We start from the raw sequence: 18,658 nt of genomic DNA, 5'->3' as shown, positions 1-18,658 counted from the left end.
ATCAATGACTCTCATCACTGATGTTTCTATCTCTCTCCTTCTCCTTCCTTTCTCTGAAATCAATAAAAACATTTTTTTTTTTTAAAAAAAAAATAGTTGTCTCAGTGTTGGAGAAAAGGGAAAGCGCTGCATGCATTCCTCTACTGCCTCGCCCTGCCCTACTTAGTCACATGCATTTCCACCACCTGCGACTCTTGGGGGTCTCGGGCACCTCATTCCCCTAAAGAACTTCCCAGCAGTGGCCACCATCTCATTTGCGATTGTTACAACCTTGCTCAAGCACACACCTTGCAGACACAGTTTCCTTAAAAAGCTTTATACCTCCTCCCACAGGGCACTTTGATTATTTTGCTCTGGGTGTTTTTTTTTTAAATGTATTCCAGTTATAAATTATGATTTTCTTTTTAACTAAGGATGCATGTTATCCATAATTCTTCCAAGACAACAATTATAACATCCTGGAGTATTTCCAAAGGCTTTTTTCTAAGCCTTGTTTCCTTAACTATGATGGTGGTGATAACTTTTCACAGGCACTTTTAAGCAAAATTGAACCAGAGGGGTTGAATGTAGCATTTAACTAGTTATTTCACTGAGATACTCAATGTTAAGAAAAATACCCCCTGAGAAAGAATATGTAGGTGAAGCATGAACCTGCTAGATACAAAAGTCTCTTTGGGGCCAGGAAATAATAGAGTTTATGCCTATAACTTTCATATGCTCTATTTTTTTTTTTTAACCTGCACCAGAGGACATGTTTTCCATTGCTTTTCAGAGAGTGGGAGAGAGAGAGAGAGGAGAGAGATGTGAGAGAGAGAGAGAGATGTGAGAGAGACACATGGATTGGTTGCCTCCCGCACGCACCCCAGCTGGGGTGGGGATTGAGCCTGCACCCGGGGTACATGCCCTTGACCTGTATAGAACCCGAGACCTTCAGTCTGGGGCCACTGAGCCAAACCAGCTAGGGCTCACATGTTCTTAAATGGTAGATGGACTAGGGTGGAGATTACAAAACCTGAATGTGTTATTCTGAGAAAGAGAAAATAACTATTAAGAGAGGCACATGTGCTGGGATTAGCAATCAGAAAACTTAAAAGAAAAAAACAAAACAGGGTTTCAGGGTAAAAATGACAAGATGTTAGAACACTGGAAAAATTCAGAGGCAGCAGTAAGTAACATTTCCTGAGTGCTTACTGTGTGCCAGGCACTGTTTTAATCTGCATGATCTTAGGGATTCCTCACTGTAACCCTGTAAGGTGAGAACTCTTATGCCCATTTTACAGAAGGTAAAACTTAGACCCAGAGTCGAGCTGCTAGGAAGCAGAGGAATTAGCATTTGAACCCCAGCAGTCTGGCTTCTGAGCTCTACTAAATAGTGCCCCAAACTTGCGGTTCAACTTTTTCTAGGCCCCATTTCAGCAAATAACCTTGTGTGCTTCACAGAGTAAGTTGAAGCTCTGGGGCCTTAATTCCCCAACTTCTTGTTTCGTTACTTAATGTCTGGACCTCTTGCCACCTTCCTCCCATCACAAGGGAAGCTGTAGCTTTCTGTCCTACTTGAGGTTCCTTCCTCCGCCTGTGTATTGATCTCATCCCCTCCTGTCACTACCATGTCCCATTGATTCCCAGCCTCACCCCCCCCCAATTCTCCTTTCTCTTTAGTCCTACAAACATTTGTGCCTTCTATTTTTTTTGAAAAACACTCCCCCCAAATGTCCTCTAAGTTTCCTTGGAGTAGAATCTCAATCATCTTTGTACCTCTAGAAAAGGTGTTAAATAAAGTAAATAAATCTGCATTGGATAAAGATTATTTAGAACAAGGGGAGTGCTGGTCCCCCTCAGGTCTGTGTTGGTCAGATGTTCCTATTGTGTTTTATTCTGGGTGTACAATTTGAGTAATACAGATAATTGCATGTTCCTAGGAGAGGAGGAATATTCCATATGGAGGCAGTGGAAGGAAGTTGGATCATTTAGCCTAGACAAGGGAAGAGAAGACTTGAGGGACAAAAGAGCTGCTTCAAGTATGAAAGAGTGACATGTGGAAGAAGAATTAACCTTCTCCTGTGTATCTCCAAAGACTAGCTAAGATCTAAAGGTGGAAGCTACAAGGAAAAAGATTTTATTTTTATTTTAGTTTTTGTGTATTTTATTTATTTTAAATATTGGTTACTTTATTTTTTTTTAATTTTTTATTTCTTAATATATTTTTATTGATTTCAGAGAGGCAGGGAAAGGGAGAGAGAAACATCAGTGATGAGTGATTGATCGGCTGCCTCCTGCACGCCCCCTGACTGGGGATCGAGCCCACAACCCGGGCCTGTGCCCTGACCGGGAATCGAACCTCGATCTCCTGGATCCTGGGTCAATGCTCAACCGCTGAGCCACGCCCGGCCGGGCTTGTTTATTTTCTTTTAAGGATTTTATTTTTAATAGCAAAGCTATGCAATAGAGATTGTCTGCCTGGAGAGAGGTAGTGAGTACCTTGTCACTAGAAGTGCTGTCTGGAAGGTCACATGACAGGCGATTCTAGAGGAGATTTGAGCATTAGATACTTTGTTGATTATACATAGCCTCTGACGTCTGTCTGGTCTTAAATTCTGGATGAGCTCCATTTTTTTTTTAGCCCAGTGTGTTCAACCTGGGCTGTACAGTAGAATCACCTGGGGAATTTTAAGAAAAAATATTAATGCTCAGATCCCACCCTAGATCAGTTAAATCAGAATGTTTGGGCCAGGGCCTGGGCATTGGTATTTCTTAAAAAGCCCTGCAGCCGATTCTGATGTACAACCAAATCTGAGAACTAATTTAGCTGAAACAAGCTGAATTACATAAGATGATATGGATTCGTATTTTACTTACAGTAACTTACTGTAACTGTAGCACTTGAGTTGTATGTCGGTCAGTATAATGTAAGTACCATCACATATTGTACTTATGCCTGATCTAAATGCATACGTCTTATGTCGTATTATTAAAATACAGAAATGAAACTGAATTTCTAACTGACCATAAAATGCATTTGCCCAGCATGAGGGATCTTATCTGTGGCTATTTTCCTAAAATGCAGGTACACACACACACAAGTGCACACACCAAAGGAAATTTCTTGGAGCAGCTAGTAAATAAATGAATGAGGCGATTGTTGGTCTCCTTAGAATAATAAATTGGGTAGTATAGATTTGGAAAGGTAATGCATCCCGTTTTTATAAGGCATCCTTGGAGCCTTTCATGTGGATATCAGTCTGGGTTCTTGTCATTGTATGCTGAGAAGGAAGCAGGAAGGGGTATGTAGCAATAAAAAGAAACACTTGACATTGAGTGTTCCCTTTTCCTGGGGCCACTTAAGGAAAATAAACTCAATACCACTACAAATGTTGCAGATATTCTTTTGAATTGTTATGTTTAGCTGTGCCTGTGAGAAAAATGAGAACTATTCTGAAGTAGTTTCCTTCTTGTTTAATTTTCTGTTCCCTTCTGTTTAACTTTCTCTTTAAAGCTATTGGCGTCAGTAACCAGAGGGAAACCACTGTGGTCTGGGACAAGATAACTGGAGAGCCTCTCTATAATGCTGTAGGTAAGCTGTTGTGCATGGATGTCAAATGCAAGGCCTTTCTCCGCTTGCAAATGCTGTCATACTAAAATACCTGGCTAAGACAGCACGTGGTCGTGATTCCTGCAATTCGATGGGATGGACAGAAGGGTCCTCTAAGAAAATCATTGTTATATATGCCCCATTTTTTAGCAATTTATTCACATCTTGAATTCACTCTTTCCCATGCTCTCCCCTTTTTCTGATGATTTCTATTATACAAGCGAGTTGATGTTGCCAGAACTGTTTTATAATCCCTGCTGTTTCTGATACCTAAAAGAGATCTCCATTCCTCCTCCCCTCAGAAATCAAAATTACAAATGTTCGTAGTCATCTCTCTGTAAAGCACTTGTGTACCTGGTCTTCCCACCTAGGAATTTGAATCGATTCTTCTGAGGTTATGAAAATCTCACAATTTCAGCTCCTTCTGCTACAAATTAGGCTGTTTCAAAAGGAGTTCAAAAACTCACCCAAAGTCTCAAATATACCACCATTAGATATCACAGCTTATTAAATGTAAATGACCGTGGATATATTTTAGCATCACTCTTAACACGTGACATTTGAGCACCGAATGATACTGTCACTTGCTAAAAGGAAAATTTCATTCTAAATATATAATCACAAAAGGCATTATTCTGTCACAAATAGCAAAGCACAATTTTTGTCAATAAAATAACAGTGTGGGGAGGGGAATGGAGGCAGAAATTGTCAGAAATGGGATGATTTATAGAGTGAAGTCTTTTTACTTTACAGTGACTTGAATAATCTAGTTACTTTAGTATTAATTGGAAGAAAGTGATATTTGAGCAGAAAATATACTAAAAACGTGCCTTATAAGAGTAGCATGAATCCTTTGGAAATCATCTTTATAAAAAATAAGGCATTTAATGTTATTGTGTTATAAGATAGCATTTAGTATGTCTTCTGTTATTTATGATTTAAAAGGACTCCAAAACTGTCAAAAAACTGCAACCAAAGGTCCTATTTTTTTCTAGTGAAAAGAAGAGCCTACTCAAAGGAACCAGAAAGTTCCTGTTAAACTCTAAAGTCTAATTGTAAAAGTGCAACTTTGGACTTTGAGTTGTCATTTTAAAATAATGTAACGAAGTCAGTTGAAATTATACTTATACTGAAGAATATCAAGTCAATATTTTACCAGGAGAAGTTTCTGTTTGTTACGCACTTCTGTATGCAATCCCTTGTCTTCTACCTGTGTCCCCCTGCACCCCTCCCCATTCTCTGGGCTTTGGAGTATTAATTCCACCCATACCTATATGAAGAACTTCTTCTCCAAACTGAACCAAATGCATGTTTTGAGAACTCCTTGCATGTCTTGTGCTATACTGGGTGTGTTATGGAGGATAGGAATTATTGGCTGTTTTCTAAAACACTTTATAATCTAGTTTTGGAAAGAGACTAACACAAAAGTAGGGAATAGTTGATAAATTGTGTGTTGCTAAGTTGAAGAATTAGAATAAGTACAGTTTAGTGTGGATTTTGAATTTTTGGCATGCCTTTGGGGAAGGTTAGACTTCACTTTAGGCCTTGAAGAATGTATTGAATTACATTAGGAGAAGAGCGAATTGGAGGAAAATGTAAACAAGCTATGAAGGCGAAAATGTATACACTTATTTCACCAAAGAGTGAAGAGATGGGTCCAAATCGAGCACAGGGTGACTTATTTAAGGGTTTTAATAGGACTAGCAGTGATAATAATGCTCAATAAGCACTTTACCCATATTATTTCATCTCAGTGACCCTGAAGTAGGTTTTACTAGCCTTGTTTTCTAGATTAATTATGGAAAAGCTATACATGCCCTATAGCTATAAGTAGAGGTAAAGCCAGTTTGAACATGAACCTCTCCAACCCCAAAGCCTGCGTCCTAATTTGGATACATGGGGGCTGATGAAGATAGAGAGGGCCCTGGAAACCATGCCCTGGGTAACATGGGGCAAAATGGGACCGAAGCGGGTGGAATGGGTTCTTTCAAATGCACCTGTCTGCTGAGAACAGCTAGAGAAGTGGAGCAATGACAAGAACAGAAGCTACCTGAAGGACCAGAAGGCTACCAAAGCAGTGAGGAATGGTGGGACCAATGTCTAGGAGGGAAGGCAGGCCAGGGCGGTGGGCCTGGCATTTGGTGGTGGTGATTTCCTAGAGGTATCTGTAGATTCTGAGAGGCCAAGCAGCGCTCTCAGAGGTTATGAAGAGAGGAAGGCAAAAGATGGAGTCAGGGGCTGCCAAGGATGGGGGTGACAATTGGTCAAATCACAGACTTTTGATTGGGACCGTGAAGGGTCAATCCTAGGAGCAGGGTAAACTGAAACTATTCCAACCTCCCCAGGAACTGAAGCCCAGATTCAGATCATTTTAAACCGCAGTTCGATTCAGATGTTCTGAGATTGCTAACGCTCCTAGTGTAACTTCCTTTTAGAGTTTTCATACACAATTTCTAGCTTTCTGTAAAAGAACAGTCGGGCATATAAAACAAGCCATGGCTAAAAACCAACAGAAACAAGTGGCACTAGAAACAGACCCATAGGAAACCCTGATATTAGAGTTATCAGACTTTAAAATAATCACAATCAGCATGTTCAGGCAATTCATTGACAAGCTTGATAACCTTAGCAAAAAAAATTTAGAAATTTAAAAGTGGAAATTCTAGAACCGTATTAAAAACTCAGTTGATGAATTTTACATCACATTAGGCAGAGCTAAAGATGAATTCGTGAACCAGAAGAGACATATAGGTAAATATCCAGAGTGATGCACAGAGAGACAAAGGTTTAGAAAATATAGGAAAAAAACTAAGAGAAATATGGAGTAAGGTGAGGAAGTTCAACATACTTGTAACTAGAGTTTGAACATGAAATTCTCCAACCCCAAAGCCTGTGTTCTAATTTGGATAGATGAGGGCCGATGAGGGTAGAGGGGGCCCTATTTCCAGAAGAAAAGGAAAGAGGGATGGTAAAAATTTTTGAAAAGAGATGAAAGATAACAAGTCACAAAATCAAGAAGCACTTTGATCCCCAGGCAAGGTGAATGCAGAAAGCCATACCTGAACATGTGCTGAAACCTGAAGGTAAAAAGGCATTTTCAAGTAGGGGAATTTCAGAGCACTCTTAGTGGACATGAGATACACTTGAAGAAGCTGAAGACTGAGAAAGGCTATTTATTTGGTTTTGCTTGCGATGAAGGTGTTTGTGCACTGACATCTTTTATAACAGATACATTTCAAAGCATAGGCAAAAGTTGAAATGGGCCCACTGAGGCACAGATGGCCCCCGTTAGTAGTTTTAGTCTTAAAATGTGTGTGTTAATCCCCTGAGCAAGGTAAACACTGGTGTGGTATCTGAAACAAAGAAGTGTCGCTTTGCATCCCTGCTTCCCAGTCGCTGTGCCATGATGCTGCCGTTTCCGATTATGACCTCGCAGGTGCATTGCCGGAGCTTTGTGGCCCCAGATCTGAAGCAGGCCTCTCAGTTACCCTTGGCTGGTACTTTCCTCTCTCCCTCTCAGCATTATTTTCATCAATTTTCTTTTCCAAAGTGTTCCCACCACCCCCACTCTGCCACTTTTCTAAGCCCCTTTCCTCCAAAACCAACTTTATTAGCGGTCTACATACCTCGGTATCTAAGTAGTATTGAGAAAAGGTTTGGGTTTATAAATACACCACAGACTAAACTGATAAAGAAGTACAAAATTACCCAAGTGGTTCCAGTGTCGAGTGGGGGAAGGCTGGAATCAATGACTGTAGCGTGTTCATATGCACGTTTCACTGATGCCACCAGTGAAATGTCCTGGTCTAACTAGGATAGAACATAGTCAGGACTCATGTCCAGGGAGGCAAGAGCCACTGATATGAGACCTTCAGTGTATTAAAGAGAACCACCAACAAAAACATTTGTCTCTGAAACAATTTTCCTTATTTAAATTGTATTGCAAACATTTTTTCATAAGGTGTTGCATTTAAAGTTCCCTATGACACATAACTTTTTAGGTGGAGTGCGCAATTTTAAACATGGCTCATCCTCTTTGCCTTTTTAAATTTTTACATATTGGTTAGCCCTGGGCCAATGATTAAACCTGTGTAATCATCTGTTGAGATCTGAAAGAAACTTGAGCTCAGGTTTTTTAAATCTTTCCTGGATTAGGTTGTGTTTCAAAGTGTTGGCATGAAAGAACCGTAGATGACAAATGACCTAAAACTCCTAAGTACACTTGGCCTTAAACAACAAAAGTGTGATTTTATTTTTATTGTTTTGCAGATTCTTTACTTTTGTAAAATGTAGAATATCCAGCTTTATCAAAATCTACTTACTTTTCATTGTTTTGGGTCTTTTATGGCACAGTTCTTTGAATGCTTGATGTCTCCCAATCCTGGATAAAGAAATACTGCCGTATTTTGCAATGATTGGCTTCTTTAACTCTGGCCAGTTTACATTTAAAGTGACTGAATTAAAATAATACTGAATATAAACTGTAATTGAAAAATAAAATTTAAATTAAAAAATGTGAAGTAAAATAACCAAATTAGATCTCAACTTTGAGGTCTCCGATCTTCAGTATTTCCCTATGTTCTCTTTAAGACTGTGAGGTCACCTTGGCTATACCTATGTCATAGAGGTTTAATTCTAGATTCCGACTCTGGGTTCGAATCTGGGCTTTTCCACTTGCTACCATTCTGCGCCTGTCTCCTCGGCAGTTAAAGGAGAGCAATTTAAAGTGTGGCCCTCATAGGCTTGAGGGGAGCGAAGATCATGTGTTAACATATAGGGCGTATAACAGTGCGGCCAGCTGCGAGGCTTCGGTGAGTGTTGGCCACGGCCACTCTTCTGAACTGGCTGGTGGCATTCTTAATCCAGGAATGCCAGATGGAAAGATTGATTTATACACGACAGATGTTCTTAGGGGAAATGCAGAGCCTACCCGGGGCCACACACTCGTCCCAGTCATTGGCATTTTGGCATTTATACACCTAACAGCTGCAATAGGTCTCAGCCCCCATGTTTTGGCATAAACATATATGTATTTTAATTCATCTCCCCCCCCCCACTCCATATTTCCTCTGGCCCCCACCTGATTTCTGAAAATGTCATCAGGGACAGTCATCAAATATAATCTCTTCCTCTTTCCACATGACCTCTTGCCCAGCTTAATTAATAGCTTAACATTTGGCAGTGGTAACACACGGCAATTAAATCTGGTTTACTGTTGTGTCGCTTGTGAGGGAGACTGGATGACACTTTGTGTAGCTGTCAGCAGCCCTTGCCTAGGGTGTGCCCCATAACCTGGAGCCTCCCATTCATCTCACTTCCTTTGTCAGGCCACTGGCTCCTCGTAACAAACCATCTCAGAGATGACACATTACTTCCCTTGGCTTCTAGTCAGCTAAAAATAATTTAGATGATCTCTAGTGTATTTTTTCCTTACGTACTTTCCCCTTCTATTATGGCTAACCGAAAATAACACAAATTTCTTAAGTGTCTTCTAAATTAATTTTTTTCCTCTGTGCTGTTACTGCGCCACTAAACTAACCCTGGTCCACGGGCACTTAGGCAACTGCATTTCTCTTCACTCTTAACACTTTGTTTTGCAGCACAAACCAAAATCTACCAGATACCCTGGAAGTCGCTTTATTTAATACAAATGAAAGTTTCAGATCATCCAGGTTGTTTTTGTAACCTATTAATTCGGTGGTCTGAGCCATTGAAATCCAATTTACTTGGTCTAAACAAGGGAAATGCCTTCCAGAAGCAGGCCGGATGATATTCTGGACTCCCTAGCGTCTTTTTTGAACGATCACTTTGGAACTTCGCTCTTCCCTGTCCCTCTGGACGGGCTGTGCCTTTCTGTGGCCCTGGCCTTCGCCTCCACGCCTTCCCGCAGCAGCCCTTTCCCGCCTTCCCGCAGGTGCCCCGACAGAGACCGGGCCGCTTCCTTAGCACCCTTTCCAGCGTCCCCTGTGGGTGCGCTCACTCCCTGCATCACGCAGCCTTTCCATTTCAGTGCTTGGGTGAGCGCCAGGGCCCAACGCAGTCACTTTTCTAAAGAGGTCACAGATATGTGGCAAGGTAGGGAAGAGTCACCCCGAACAAAATACAGGCCTCCACCTGGCCTTGTTCAAATGGACACATTCTTGAACCGGAGACTGACTGGACTGCTTTTGTTCCCCTTCTGCTCCATGTCTCTCTACGCTTAATTGTGTAGAAAAAACAATGTTCACTGTGATGAACTTGCCCAAGTGAGTAAGCTCCCATTTCCTAAGTGGTCAACAAGGGAACACAGACCTTAAACCTGGCCATCTCTAGCATGAATTGCCATTATTTCTCCTAATGCTCCAGCTGCTCCAGTTTCTCCTGGCCCTTCAGATCCAGTTGCCGTTGTTCCCTCTGGCTCTTCAGTTCCAGCTGCTGGCCCTTCCTCAGGTATTGGTGCACTGGCTCTTGCTCACTGCCCGGCCTTCCCACTCAGACGTGCTGGGGGAAATGACCACTGCCGCTGGATCTGGATCTCACACTCCTTCTGATTGTTCTCAGAAATTACCTCCACAAGGGGCTTAGTCTTCCAGCTTGGGGTCTTCTCTTTGGCTTTTGGTCTCTTACTCTGCAAATCTAATTCTGCCATCTTAGCTTCTTTAATGAGTTTTCTAATTTTTTGTGTGCTCTTAATTGAATTAATTTTGAGCATTTGTGAATTGCTTGGTAGTGTACCAGCCACTTACATTTCCCCCCCCTCTTTGGCAGTCTTACTAATTCATTGTATGTATTCTAATTGTCTTAAACTTGTGGACCGTAAAAAAACAGAGTAAATATTAGGCCAGTCCTCTGTGGTCATGGAATAATGGGAGGAGAGGGACCTTAGAGAGCATGTAGTTCAACTGCCTTATTTTTATTCAGGAAATCCAGGCCACAAAGGGTAACATGACTTGCTGGAGTCACATAGCTTCTTGGTGGCAAAGCCAGAAGACATAGAACTTTGGCCTGATGGTTTCACACCCAGTGTTTTGACTCTTTCTGGTGAGGGGTTACTTCTGCGGATACCACTGTGGATACTTGGAAGCTTTCAAATGAGGAGTAAAGTGCCCAGTTACTTGAGTGGTCCTTTTCAAGGAGCAACAGAGCCACTGGGACTCGGGGAAAATTACCTGATCATCAGTTTGTCTTTAGTTTTGTTTTTTTAATAAATGATTGAAACAAATCCAGTATCCTAAAGAACATGCCCTAGAAAAGAGGTCCTCAAGTTCTAGTATAATACTGAAGAACCTGGGATGCTTATAACTAAAGTAGAAAGACTCAGGCCTTCCTTGCCTAGACCTGCAACCAGAATCCTGCAAGGTAGGGCCTGAGATGTGTGATTTCAAAGTTTTCCTGGTGGTTCTGGTGTGCTTTCTGGGTAAGAACAACTGCCATGGAGTCTAGCAGTGTTTCTTAAAAGAGGTGTATTTAAAAGGTGTATTTCTGGGCCCCCTCCCCAGACCTATTATCCTAGAATTTCTGGGAATGAGGTCATCTTTAAGCTCCTTAGTGATTGTTATGTCCATTAAAATGTAGAAGAATGCTGATCTAGAAGGTTTTGAGTCGTTCAACAAAAGACCTAGAGCAATGGCTTCTTACCAAGTTCAGTGACCTCTGATATTTTCCATTCTAATCCATCCTATTTCATTTTTTAAAAGTAGGTCATCAAAACTCATTAAATTGCTTTTAAACCCCTAACCCCCACTGTAGTTTGAAAAACTGAGGGGTGAGATGTGCTTGTTAATTCTAACTATCAGAGATTTAAAACTTTTCTCTCAAATTGCTCTACTTTTCCCAATTACTCCTGTTAAGCATTAATACCTACTTGCCTCGTGAGGAAAACCCACTTTTGTCACAGTCATACAATACTTCCACTGTGTAAAAAGTGGACTGCCCTTGTTCCCTGGACATGGGACATCTTGCCAACTCCACAATGCTGCTGCTAATGGCTTGTATCAATCACGGTGCAAGTAATAGAAAACTCAGCTACAGTAAAAGAAATTTTTGAAAAAAGACATTATTTTGTTCATGGAACCAGCCATCCAAGAGTAGCTTAGTTCAGGTGCTGATTTATTCCAGACTCAGACAGCCACCTGGATCCCCACAAATCTCTCTTTCCTGGGGTGGCTCCGAATATGGCCAATTAAGTTCTCTCTTCATGAGGGCAGCAGGCCCCAGCTACACGCTGCCATCTGAGCTGAGAACGACTCCTGCATACTGAGCGCGGATCTAGTTGGGCTGATTAGACCACATGCTCTCTCCTGAATTTACCACTGGGGTCAGGACGGGCTACTGGAGCTGTAACTAGGGTCAAATCTCAGGCACACCTCATGGCTAAGGTTGAGAAGGATGATTACCTAAGGAGAATTTGAGATACTGCCCCAGGAGCAAGATTAATGGATGCTGGGCAGCAGATGTCCTCTATGGGCCATGCATGTCCATGGGCTTCCTCTTTGCCTCCCATTTCCTTGGTTGTGACAAGCCTTTTCTTGCGGCTTTTCACACCTGTGGAAGCCAGTAGAGTGTCCCGAAGTTCCTGATTTAAATCTCATGTGCAGTAGCCACTGTCAAAATCAAGCACAAGGGAAATGACAGTTTAAGTAATTTGAAATAATTGGTTTAAATTCACTACCAGCATTTTACTGGTTTATAAATGAAGAGGAAGAAGTATACTTATGGTGACCCAAACTAGACAATAACTGTTGGTATTCACAAGGATAGTGGACCAGCCTGTGTAATTTTCCCTGGTGTCCTTTGAATAGACTTTTCAAATAGGCCTGAGTCTTTTCAGGAGTAATTTGAGCGCAGTCAGTGCCTAAAAATACCTAGTGACCACTAACACATTAAAAGTTATAAAAGTTAGGTATAAAACTTAAATCTGGCAAATAAAGCTCGGTTGATCTATTGGTTACCTTTCACAATTGCTCTATGTACCATTTCATGCTTTCTCTTTCTCAAGCCTTTCATGAAGCAGAACAGAAATACTTTCTACTAGGGGATTAGAAAGTGGACAATAATTATTTAGTTAAAAATAATGTTGATCTGTTAAAAATGGAGGTGTTTTTTTTTTTATAATCCAGCATGGAGAATAATGGTGAAATAATTCTTTTAATGATTCCAGGTTCTTATCTACTTTGAAAGAATTTAATGTAAATAAGCATTTCATACATGAGAGACTGAATCTTGTTTTCCCCCTCAATAATAGTATCAGGATCTCTACTTTGTAACAGATTGCTCCCAGGTTTTCAAACATACGTGCTTTATACACTGTATGGTGATTCTGGGCTGTGCATTCTGCCCTGGCCACTAGCCTGGCTAGCATTTAGATTTTCTCTGCATTCATGTATGCTTAGAAAATCCATATCCAAAACACCTTTGGTTTTTTTTCTCTCTCTCTAAAATGGATACAAAATAAACACCGTAAGGTTTGTATTGCTCTCCTAACTTGGTTTGTGATTTTGCATAAAACTTTAAATTCTCCCTCATAAATTTATTCTCCTCTAACAGTATGCCCATTCATTTCTAATTTTCTAATTTCTGTCTTTTGAAAGCTAAAGCATTTTAATTGCTTATGGAAACTAATCAGTCTCCTATCCTTGGCAGTGATTTCATTAAGATCTGATTTGTTTTTAATGAAGTTTTTCATATATATATGTTGTTATATTTTGGTCTATAGTGTGGCTTGATCTAAGAACCCAGTCTACCGTTGAGCATCTTAGTAAAAGAATCCCAGGAAATAATAACTTTGTCAAGGTAAGAGAACTCTTCAAAAGTAACACTATGTGAATGCTTGTTTAAAAATGCAGAGGTTTCACCGGAAAGACTATTCAGGCCTTACATGTTATTGCACAATAGTCATGTCATACAATTTGTAAAGCGTTTCTGCACAGGTAACTGAGGACATCTCAAGTCTTTTCTGTCTTCCTTGCCCTACTTGGAGGAATAATATCCTAAGGTTGGTTGGCTGGAGGGGATTATAAAGTATCCCCATGGTTTCAGCCGTCTTCCCCAGGGGGTGCTTCTTGTCACTGAACCCTGACTTTCAAATCCATTTCTCTTGTTTTCTACTATCCATCAAAGAAAGTTCTGGGTGCTTTTGAGTGTTTCGGCCCCGGGATTCAGGGAAAGGAAGTAGGAGACATTTTATTGACCTCTGTCTTTATTGACTTTAGAAAGAGGAAGGGAGTGAGAGAGAAACATCGGTGTGAGAAACATCGATTGCCTCCCACACATGTCCCGACCAGGACTCGAACCCACCACCTTCTGGTGCGCTGGACAAGGCTCCAACCAGCTGAGCCACAGCGGCCAGGGCCATTTCATCGACCTCTTTATTAAACACTCCCGCTCTCTTGATCTGAATACAGCTAATAAAGAATTGCCTGGTTTGGAGGCCTCTTCAGATAAATGAAGGGAGAGGGAATTTTTGAAACAGGCAAGGTATTGTCATCTCCCTTATATTTTTCAGTGGGACTCTTAGGACAATTTTTTGTGGTTCTTGGTTTTGAAACTGGTGTTCAAATCGTATTTATTACAGGATATATGGAACTGACTGATAGCTGTCGGCGGGGAGGGGAGGGGGGGACTGGATAACAGAAGGCGAGGCAATTCGCCAAAGAACATATATGCGTAACCCATAGATACGGTCAACAGTGTGGTGATGGCCAGAGGGAAAGGGGGGGGATGGGGACATCTGTAATAGTGTCAACAATAAAAATCAAGTTTAATTCTCCATTGATTTTAAATTATTTGAATATGAATGTGTGTCAATATATATTTATATTGTACTTGTTTTTATACACATGAATGTAGTGTTAAGTCCTATGTTTTAAAACAAACTTTTCTGGTTTTGGTCATTAGTTTATAATTTCATATACTCTCCGATTGTCAGTAGTTTATCACTTTCATGGAATATAAAATAAAAAAGCAGAGCTTTGGACTAGGTTAATCCAAGTCATCGCAAAAATCTAGATTACAGGGCATCGTGCCATTTGATTTCCTTTTTACTATGCTACGTGGATGCTCTTTGAACTGCAAACGTGTTCCTCTGATCTTTGTTCATGAACATGCCTTCCTGTGCCATGAGATAGGTAAGGTATTTTTATCCATAATACCGTGCCTTTAGGGCCACTGAATATTTTGTGATTTGTGGAGGTTTTTTGTTTGGTGTCTTGTATTATTTACAACTGTCATGAATTTAATTTGCAATTCTTTTTAGTCCAAAACAGGCCTCCCACTTAGCACTTACTTCAGTGCTGTGAAACTTCGTTGGCTTCTTGACAACGTGAAAAAAGTTCAAAAGGCTGTTGAAGAAGATCGAGCTCTTTTTGGGACTATTGATTCATGGCTTATTTGGGTACGTTTAAATAGAATGCATTTATGGAGAAATTTTTTAAAGAACAGTTTTGGACTGCCATGCCTACTATCTGTTTACTAAGAGTTCGGCCTCCATTTTTCTTGCCTTATTTCAGTAAAAATGGAGTATGATTACCAAAACCACATCTCATGTATTATCTTTAAGTAATTTCAGTAATTAGTAATTGGTAATTTAGGTCGTCTTTCTCTCTTGCCTTTCATAAAGTTTTCCACTAGCTATTTCTTAGAAGAAACACTATTTATCATGCTAAAACGCCTGGGCTAACTTTTATCATTTGCTTTCAACAGTACACAGCTGTCTCTTATTTAATTAAGCTATAGAATGAAAAATTGTAGTGGAAATTTCTGATATATAATCTTTTTGCCTAAGCTGGACATGAATAAGTAAAAGTAACATTTCAAACATTTCCCAGATATGTCTTTAAAGTACATGCTCTCTCTCTGTCTCTGTCTCTGTCTCATTTTTATTATAAGTATTTTCAAACATACCCAAAGCAGCAGTGAGCCAGCTACAGCTACAGCAATCGACTATGGCCAATCTTGTTTCAACTAGACTCACACACTCTTTCTCCCCACAGATCACTGTAAAGCAAATCCCAGACACAGAATTTCACTTGTAAATACTTCAGCAGTTTTCAACATCCAGGGAGCTTCAAGGGAATATTGTCCCTACTACCAGCCAGATCCCCACAGCTGGCCTTGAAAACCAGGGTCCAGAGGCTCACCTTACACACACCATGTTAGCAGGCCGTGCCCTGTGGTCATGGCCAGCAGTTTTCACACGTGTCAGCCGCAGTGGAACTAGTTCTGACACTTTGACAGTGACCTGGAACCAGAGTCAGGCAGGATGTGGGAGCTGGGAGCTGCAGGGAACCCAAGGGCGCGCATTCCCTGTGTGCCCCCTGTGATGTCTTTCTCCACTTTTCTTCCTTTCTTACCTCATTGCTTCCACATAAAAGAAAGCAGCACTAAAAATTAGTAATAACGATGATAATAAATTAAGTAATTAAAAAAATTTTCTTTTATAGAAGAAGGCATCGGTGCTTTCAGTTCCAGTCTAGGGACATTAACATCAGAGATTTTAAAACTCTGCTTTCAAGATTGAGCTTGGGTCAGTGCAGGCACAGCCCAGGGAGAATTATTCCAAAGCAAACCGAAAAGAACAGCAAGACAAGGTTGAGGAAGATCCTGAAGAGGCAGACATTTCAATGTTTTCCACTTTGCCAGATTTAGTAAGACACTGCACTTTCCAAAGATTAGAGGGTGAAAACAAGGCTGGTTTTTTGTTCAGCTATCAGTTAACTAGAGCCGTGCTGTCTAATACGGTAGCCGCTTAGCCTTGAAATGCGCCTAGTCTGAATCGAGGCATGTGGTGGGTGTAGAACACACACTGAATTTCAAAGAGTTAGTATCCAAAAAAGGGTAAAATGTCTCTAGTCATTTCTATGTTGAAAGGATATTTGGATATATTGGGTTAAATGAAATATGTAGTATTATTAGAATTAATTTTACCTGCTTCTTGATGCTTTTTAAATGTAGCTACTAGAAAATTTTCAATTCCAAATGTAGCTCGCTTTGCATTTCTATTGAACACTGCTGAAAACTAGCAAATTAAGTAGTGGAAAGGTGCCGCTCTGCTTTATATGCTCTGCTGCTGATTATGGCCCTTGGCGAAATGTAAATTAAATTGCAAACCAGTACGAATTTCGCATGTCCTATTTATTCTGTCCAGTGTTTGACAGGAGGAACCAATGGAGGCGTCCACTGTACGGATGTAACGAACGCAAGCAGGACGATGCTTTTCAACATTCATTCTTTGGAATGGGATAAGGAGCTCTGCGAGTGAGTCGTATTTCCCCTAAAAACAGTTTTCCAAATATGTTACCTATTTGTGACCAAAATTGTATTTTTTTTCCAAAGTCAGTGGAGCACCAAACTTTAAATGCTGGTATTTCAGCTACGACACACAGGCCTGTGCTGTGTAATTTTTTTATTATTTTTTATTTATTTATTTTTTTAGATATGTCTATTGATTTCAGAGAGAGGGAGAGAGAGACAGAAACATCAATGGTGAGAGAGTCATTGATCAGCTGCCCGGGGATCGAACCTCCATCTCCCAGATCCTAGGTCGAAGCTCAACCTTTGAGCCACGTCCTGCAGGGCTGTTGTGTAATCTTTTAAGAGAGACTATTGTTGCGTATACAATAAACATGCCAAATTACGCAATTGCCTCAGTTATTCTCCAAGGAAGATTAGGTTCCTATAGAAAAGTACTTTGGTTTCTGTGTGCTTTTTATTTTTTATTGATTGGTTTGTATAAAATTCTAATGTTAAATATCTAGTCATACAACTGTGTTCTGCTGCTTTCTTTATTTGTTACTATTTAATTTTATACTCAAGTACATCCATTTACTAATTGCTATTTACATTTTTTTACCTTTAAGTGCATGTAAATTTTCTAGGTATTTATTTCAAAGTGTTAAATACACAATCTTATTGTTTTCAGATTTTTTGAAATTCCAATGAAAATTCTTCCAAATGTCCGGAGTTCTTCTGAGATCTATGGCTTAATGGTAAATACAAATTTTCATTTTAAGAACTTTACTGTTCAGAATTTAAAAATCAGTTGTGTTACATTTGATAGTTTGAGGTTTGTGACTTCTCTGTGAATGTTGGTAGTATATAAAATAAGATTTTAGTATTTAAATCGTTTTATAACTTAAAAATTGTAGAGTCCTTACCAATTCATTTTATATTTTTTAAACTTTAATTGGCTTTTCTGTGAGTATTATATTTTTGAAGTATTACTGGGATAATCTAACCTTTTTAAATTTATTTTTTATTTAAATACTGTTGGTATACAGCCTCTTTTAATGGTCAAACCATGTTTTAGATTACATTCTTTGTCAGCCTGAGCAAAACTCTAGTAAAAAAAAACTGAAAGCAAAGAGTCTATTTCTGATATGTGATTGCTCATTAAACTGGGTTCCATAATGGACATTTTTACTGTTGCTTTCACTGAAACTCAGAGAAAAAGTAGTTTTAGCAAAAAATGTGCTTAGCATCATTGAGTATTTGATTACACATCAGGGATGAAAAGCTCTAGGAGGACTTGTACTGATGTTTGAACACGAAAATCTGGAATTAATGATAAAACTTAAAAGTACATCTAAGAAAAAATTGCAAGAAAATTATTTAGACATTTCATGGCGAATATTAGAAACTCTATAGTGTTAGCAGTAATCAAGTTGAACACTAAGTGCTCTGGATAAAGCTTGAGCAAGAATTCTTAAATGTTTTGTTCATAATAAAGCCTTTTAAGGCAACAGGGAGTTGTTTAAGGGGTAGTCACTGCTTATCTATAGTGAAAGCGTGTAGATGATTTTATAGCTCTCTACAAACTGAGTCATGTCAGAGAGAAAAAACTACTCTTGAGAAACCGTTTCAGAGGATGCTTGAAAAAAACATTTAACTGGCTTAGTTTTCTCTTGCGTTTAAAATATTATGCTTCTGTCCCCCTTTTTCCCCCTTGCTGACTATAGAAAATCTCTCATAGCCTGGTGAGTAGGTTGCCCACCAATTATTCTACCCATTCATTCGGAAAAGATACAGTGCATTTCCATTTAGTTTTAAATAAGCAGAAGTCCATTTACCAAACAGATTTCTTTAGAATCGTGA

The 18,658-nt window shown here is 39.8% G+C and overlaps 1 protein-coding gene across 9 annotated transcripts in view; it reads left to right on the top strand.

The window, feature by feature from the left end:
• Positions 1–18,658, top strand: part of GK (glycerol kinase) — a gene marked incomplete at its 3' end in the record, with an annotated part of 61,762 nt that overhangs the window by 16,320 nt on the left and 26,784 nt on the right. For 3 of the 9 annotated variants that reach the window (XM_081126649.1, XM_081126646.1, XM_081126645.1), the window contains exons 4-10: positions 3,494–3,571; positions 9,935–10,018; positions 13,284–13,360; positions 14,823–14,960; positions 16,713–16,822; positions 17,487–17,553; positions 18,523–18,540. In XM_081126649.1, the coding sequence (XP_080982775.1) occupies positions 3,494–3,571; positions 9,935–10,018; positions 13,284–13,360; positions 14,823–14,960; positions 16,713–16,822; positions 17,487–17,553; positions 18,523–18,540 (572 nt within the window). The remainder of the gene's footprint in view (positions 1–3,493; positions 3,572–9,934; positions 10,019–13,283; positions 13,361–14,822; positions 14,961–16,712; positions 16,823–17,486; positions 17,554–18,522; positions 18,541–18,658) is intronic. The other 6 variants (XM_081126652.1, XM_081126648.1, XM_081126651.1 and 3 more) reach the window with 3 other exon arrangements.

This window comes from Miniopterus schreibersii (genome assembly GCF_964146895.1).
Source record: "Miniopterus schreibersii genome assembly, chromosome: X".
In the NCBI taxonomy this organism is placed as follows: domain Eukaryota; kingdom Metazoa; phylum Chordata; class Mammalia; order Chiroptera; family Miniopteridae; genus Miniopterus; species Miniopterus schreibersii.
The sequence above is the reverse complement of the archived record's forward strand: the minus strand, read 5'-3'. Positions and strand labels throughout refer to the sequence as shown.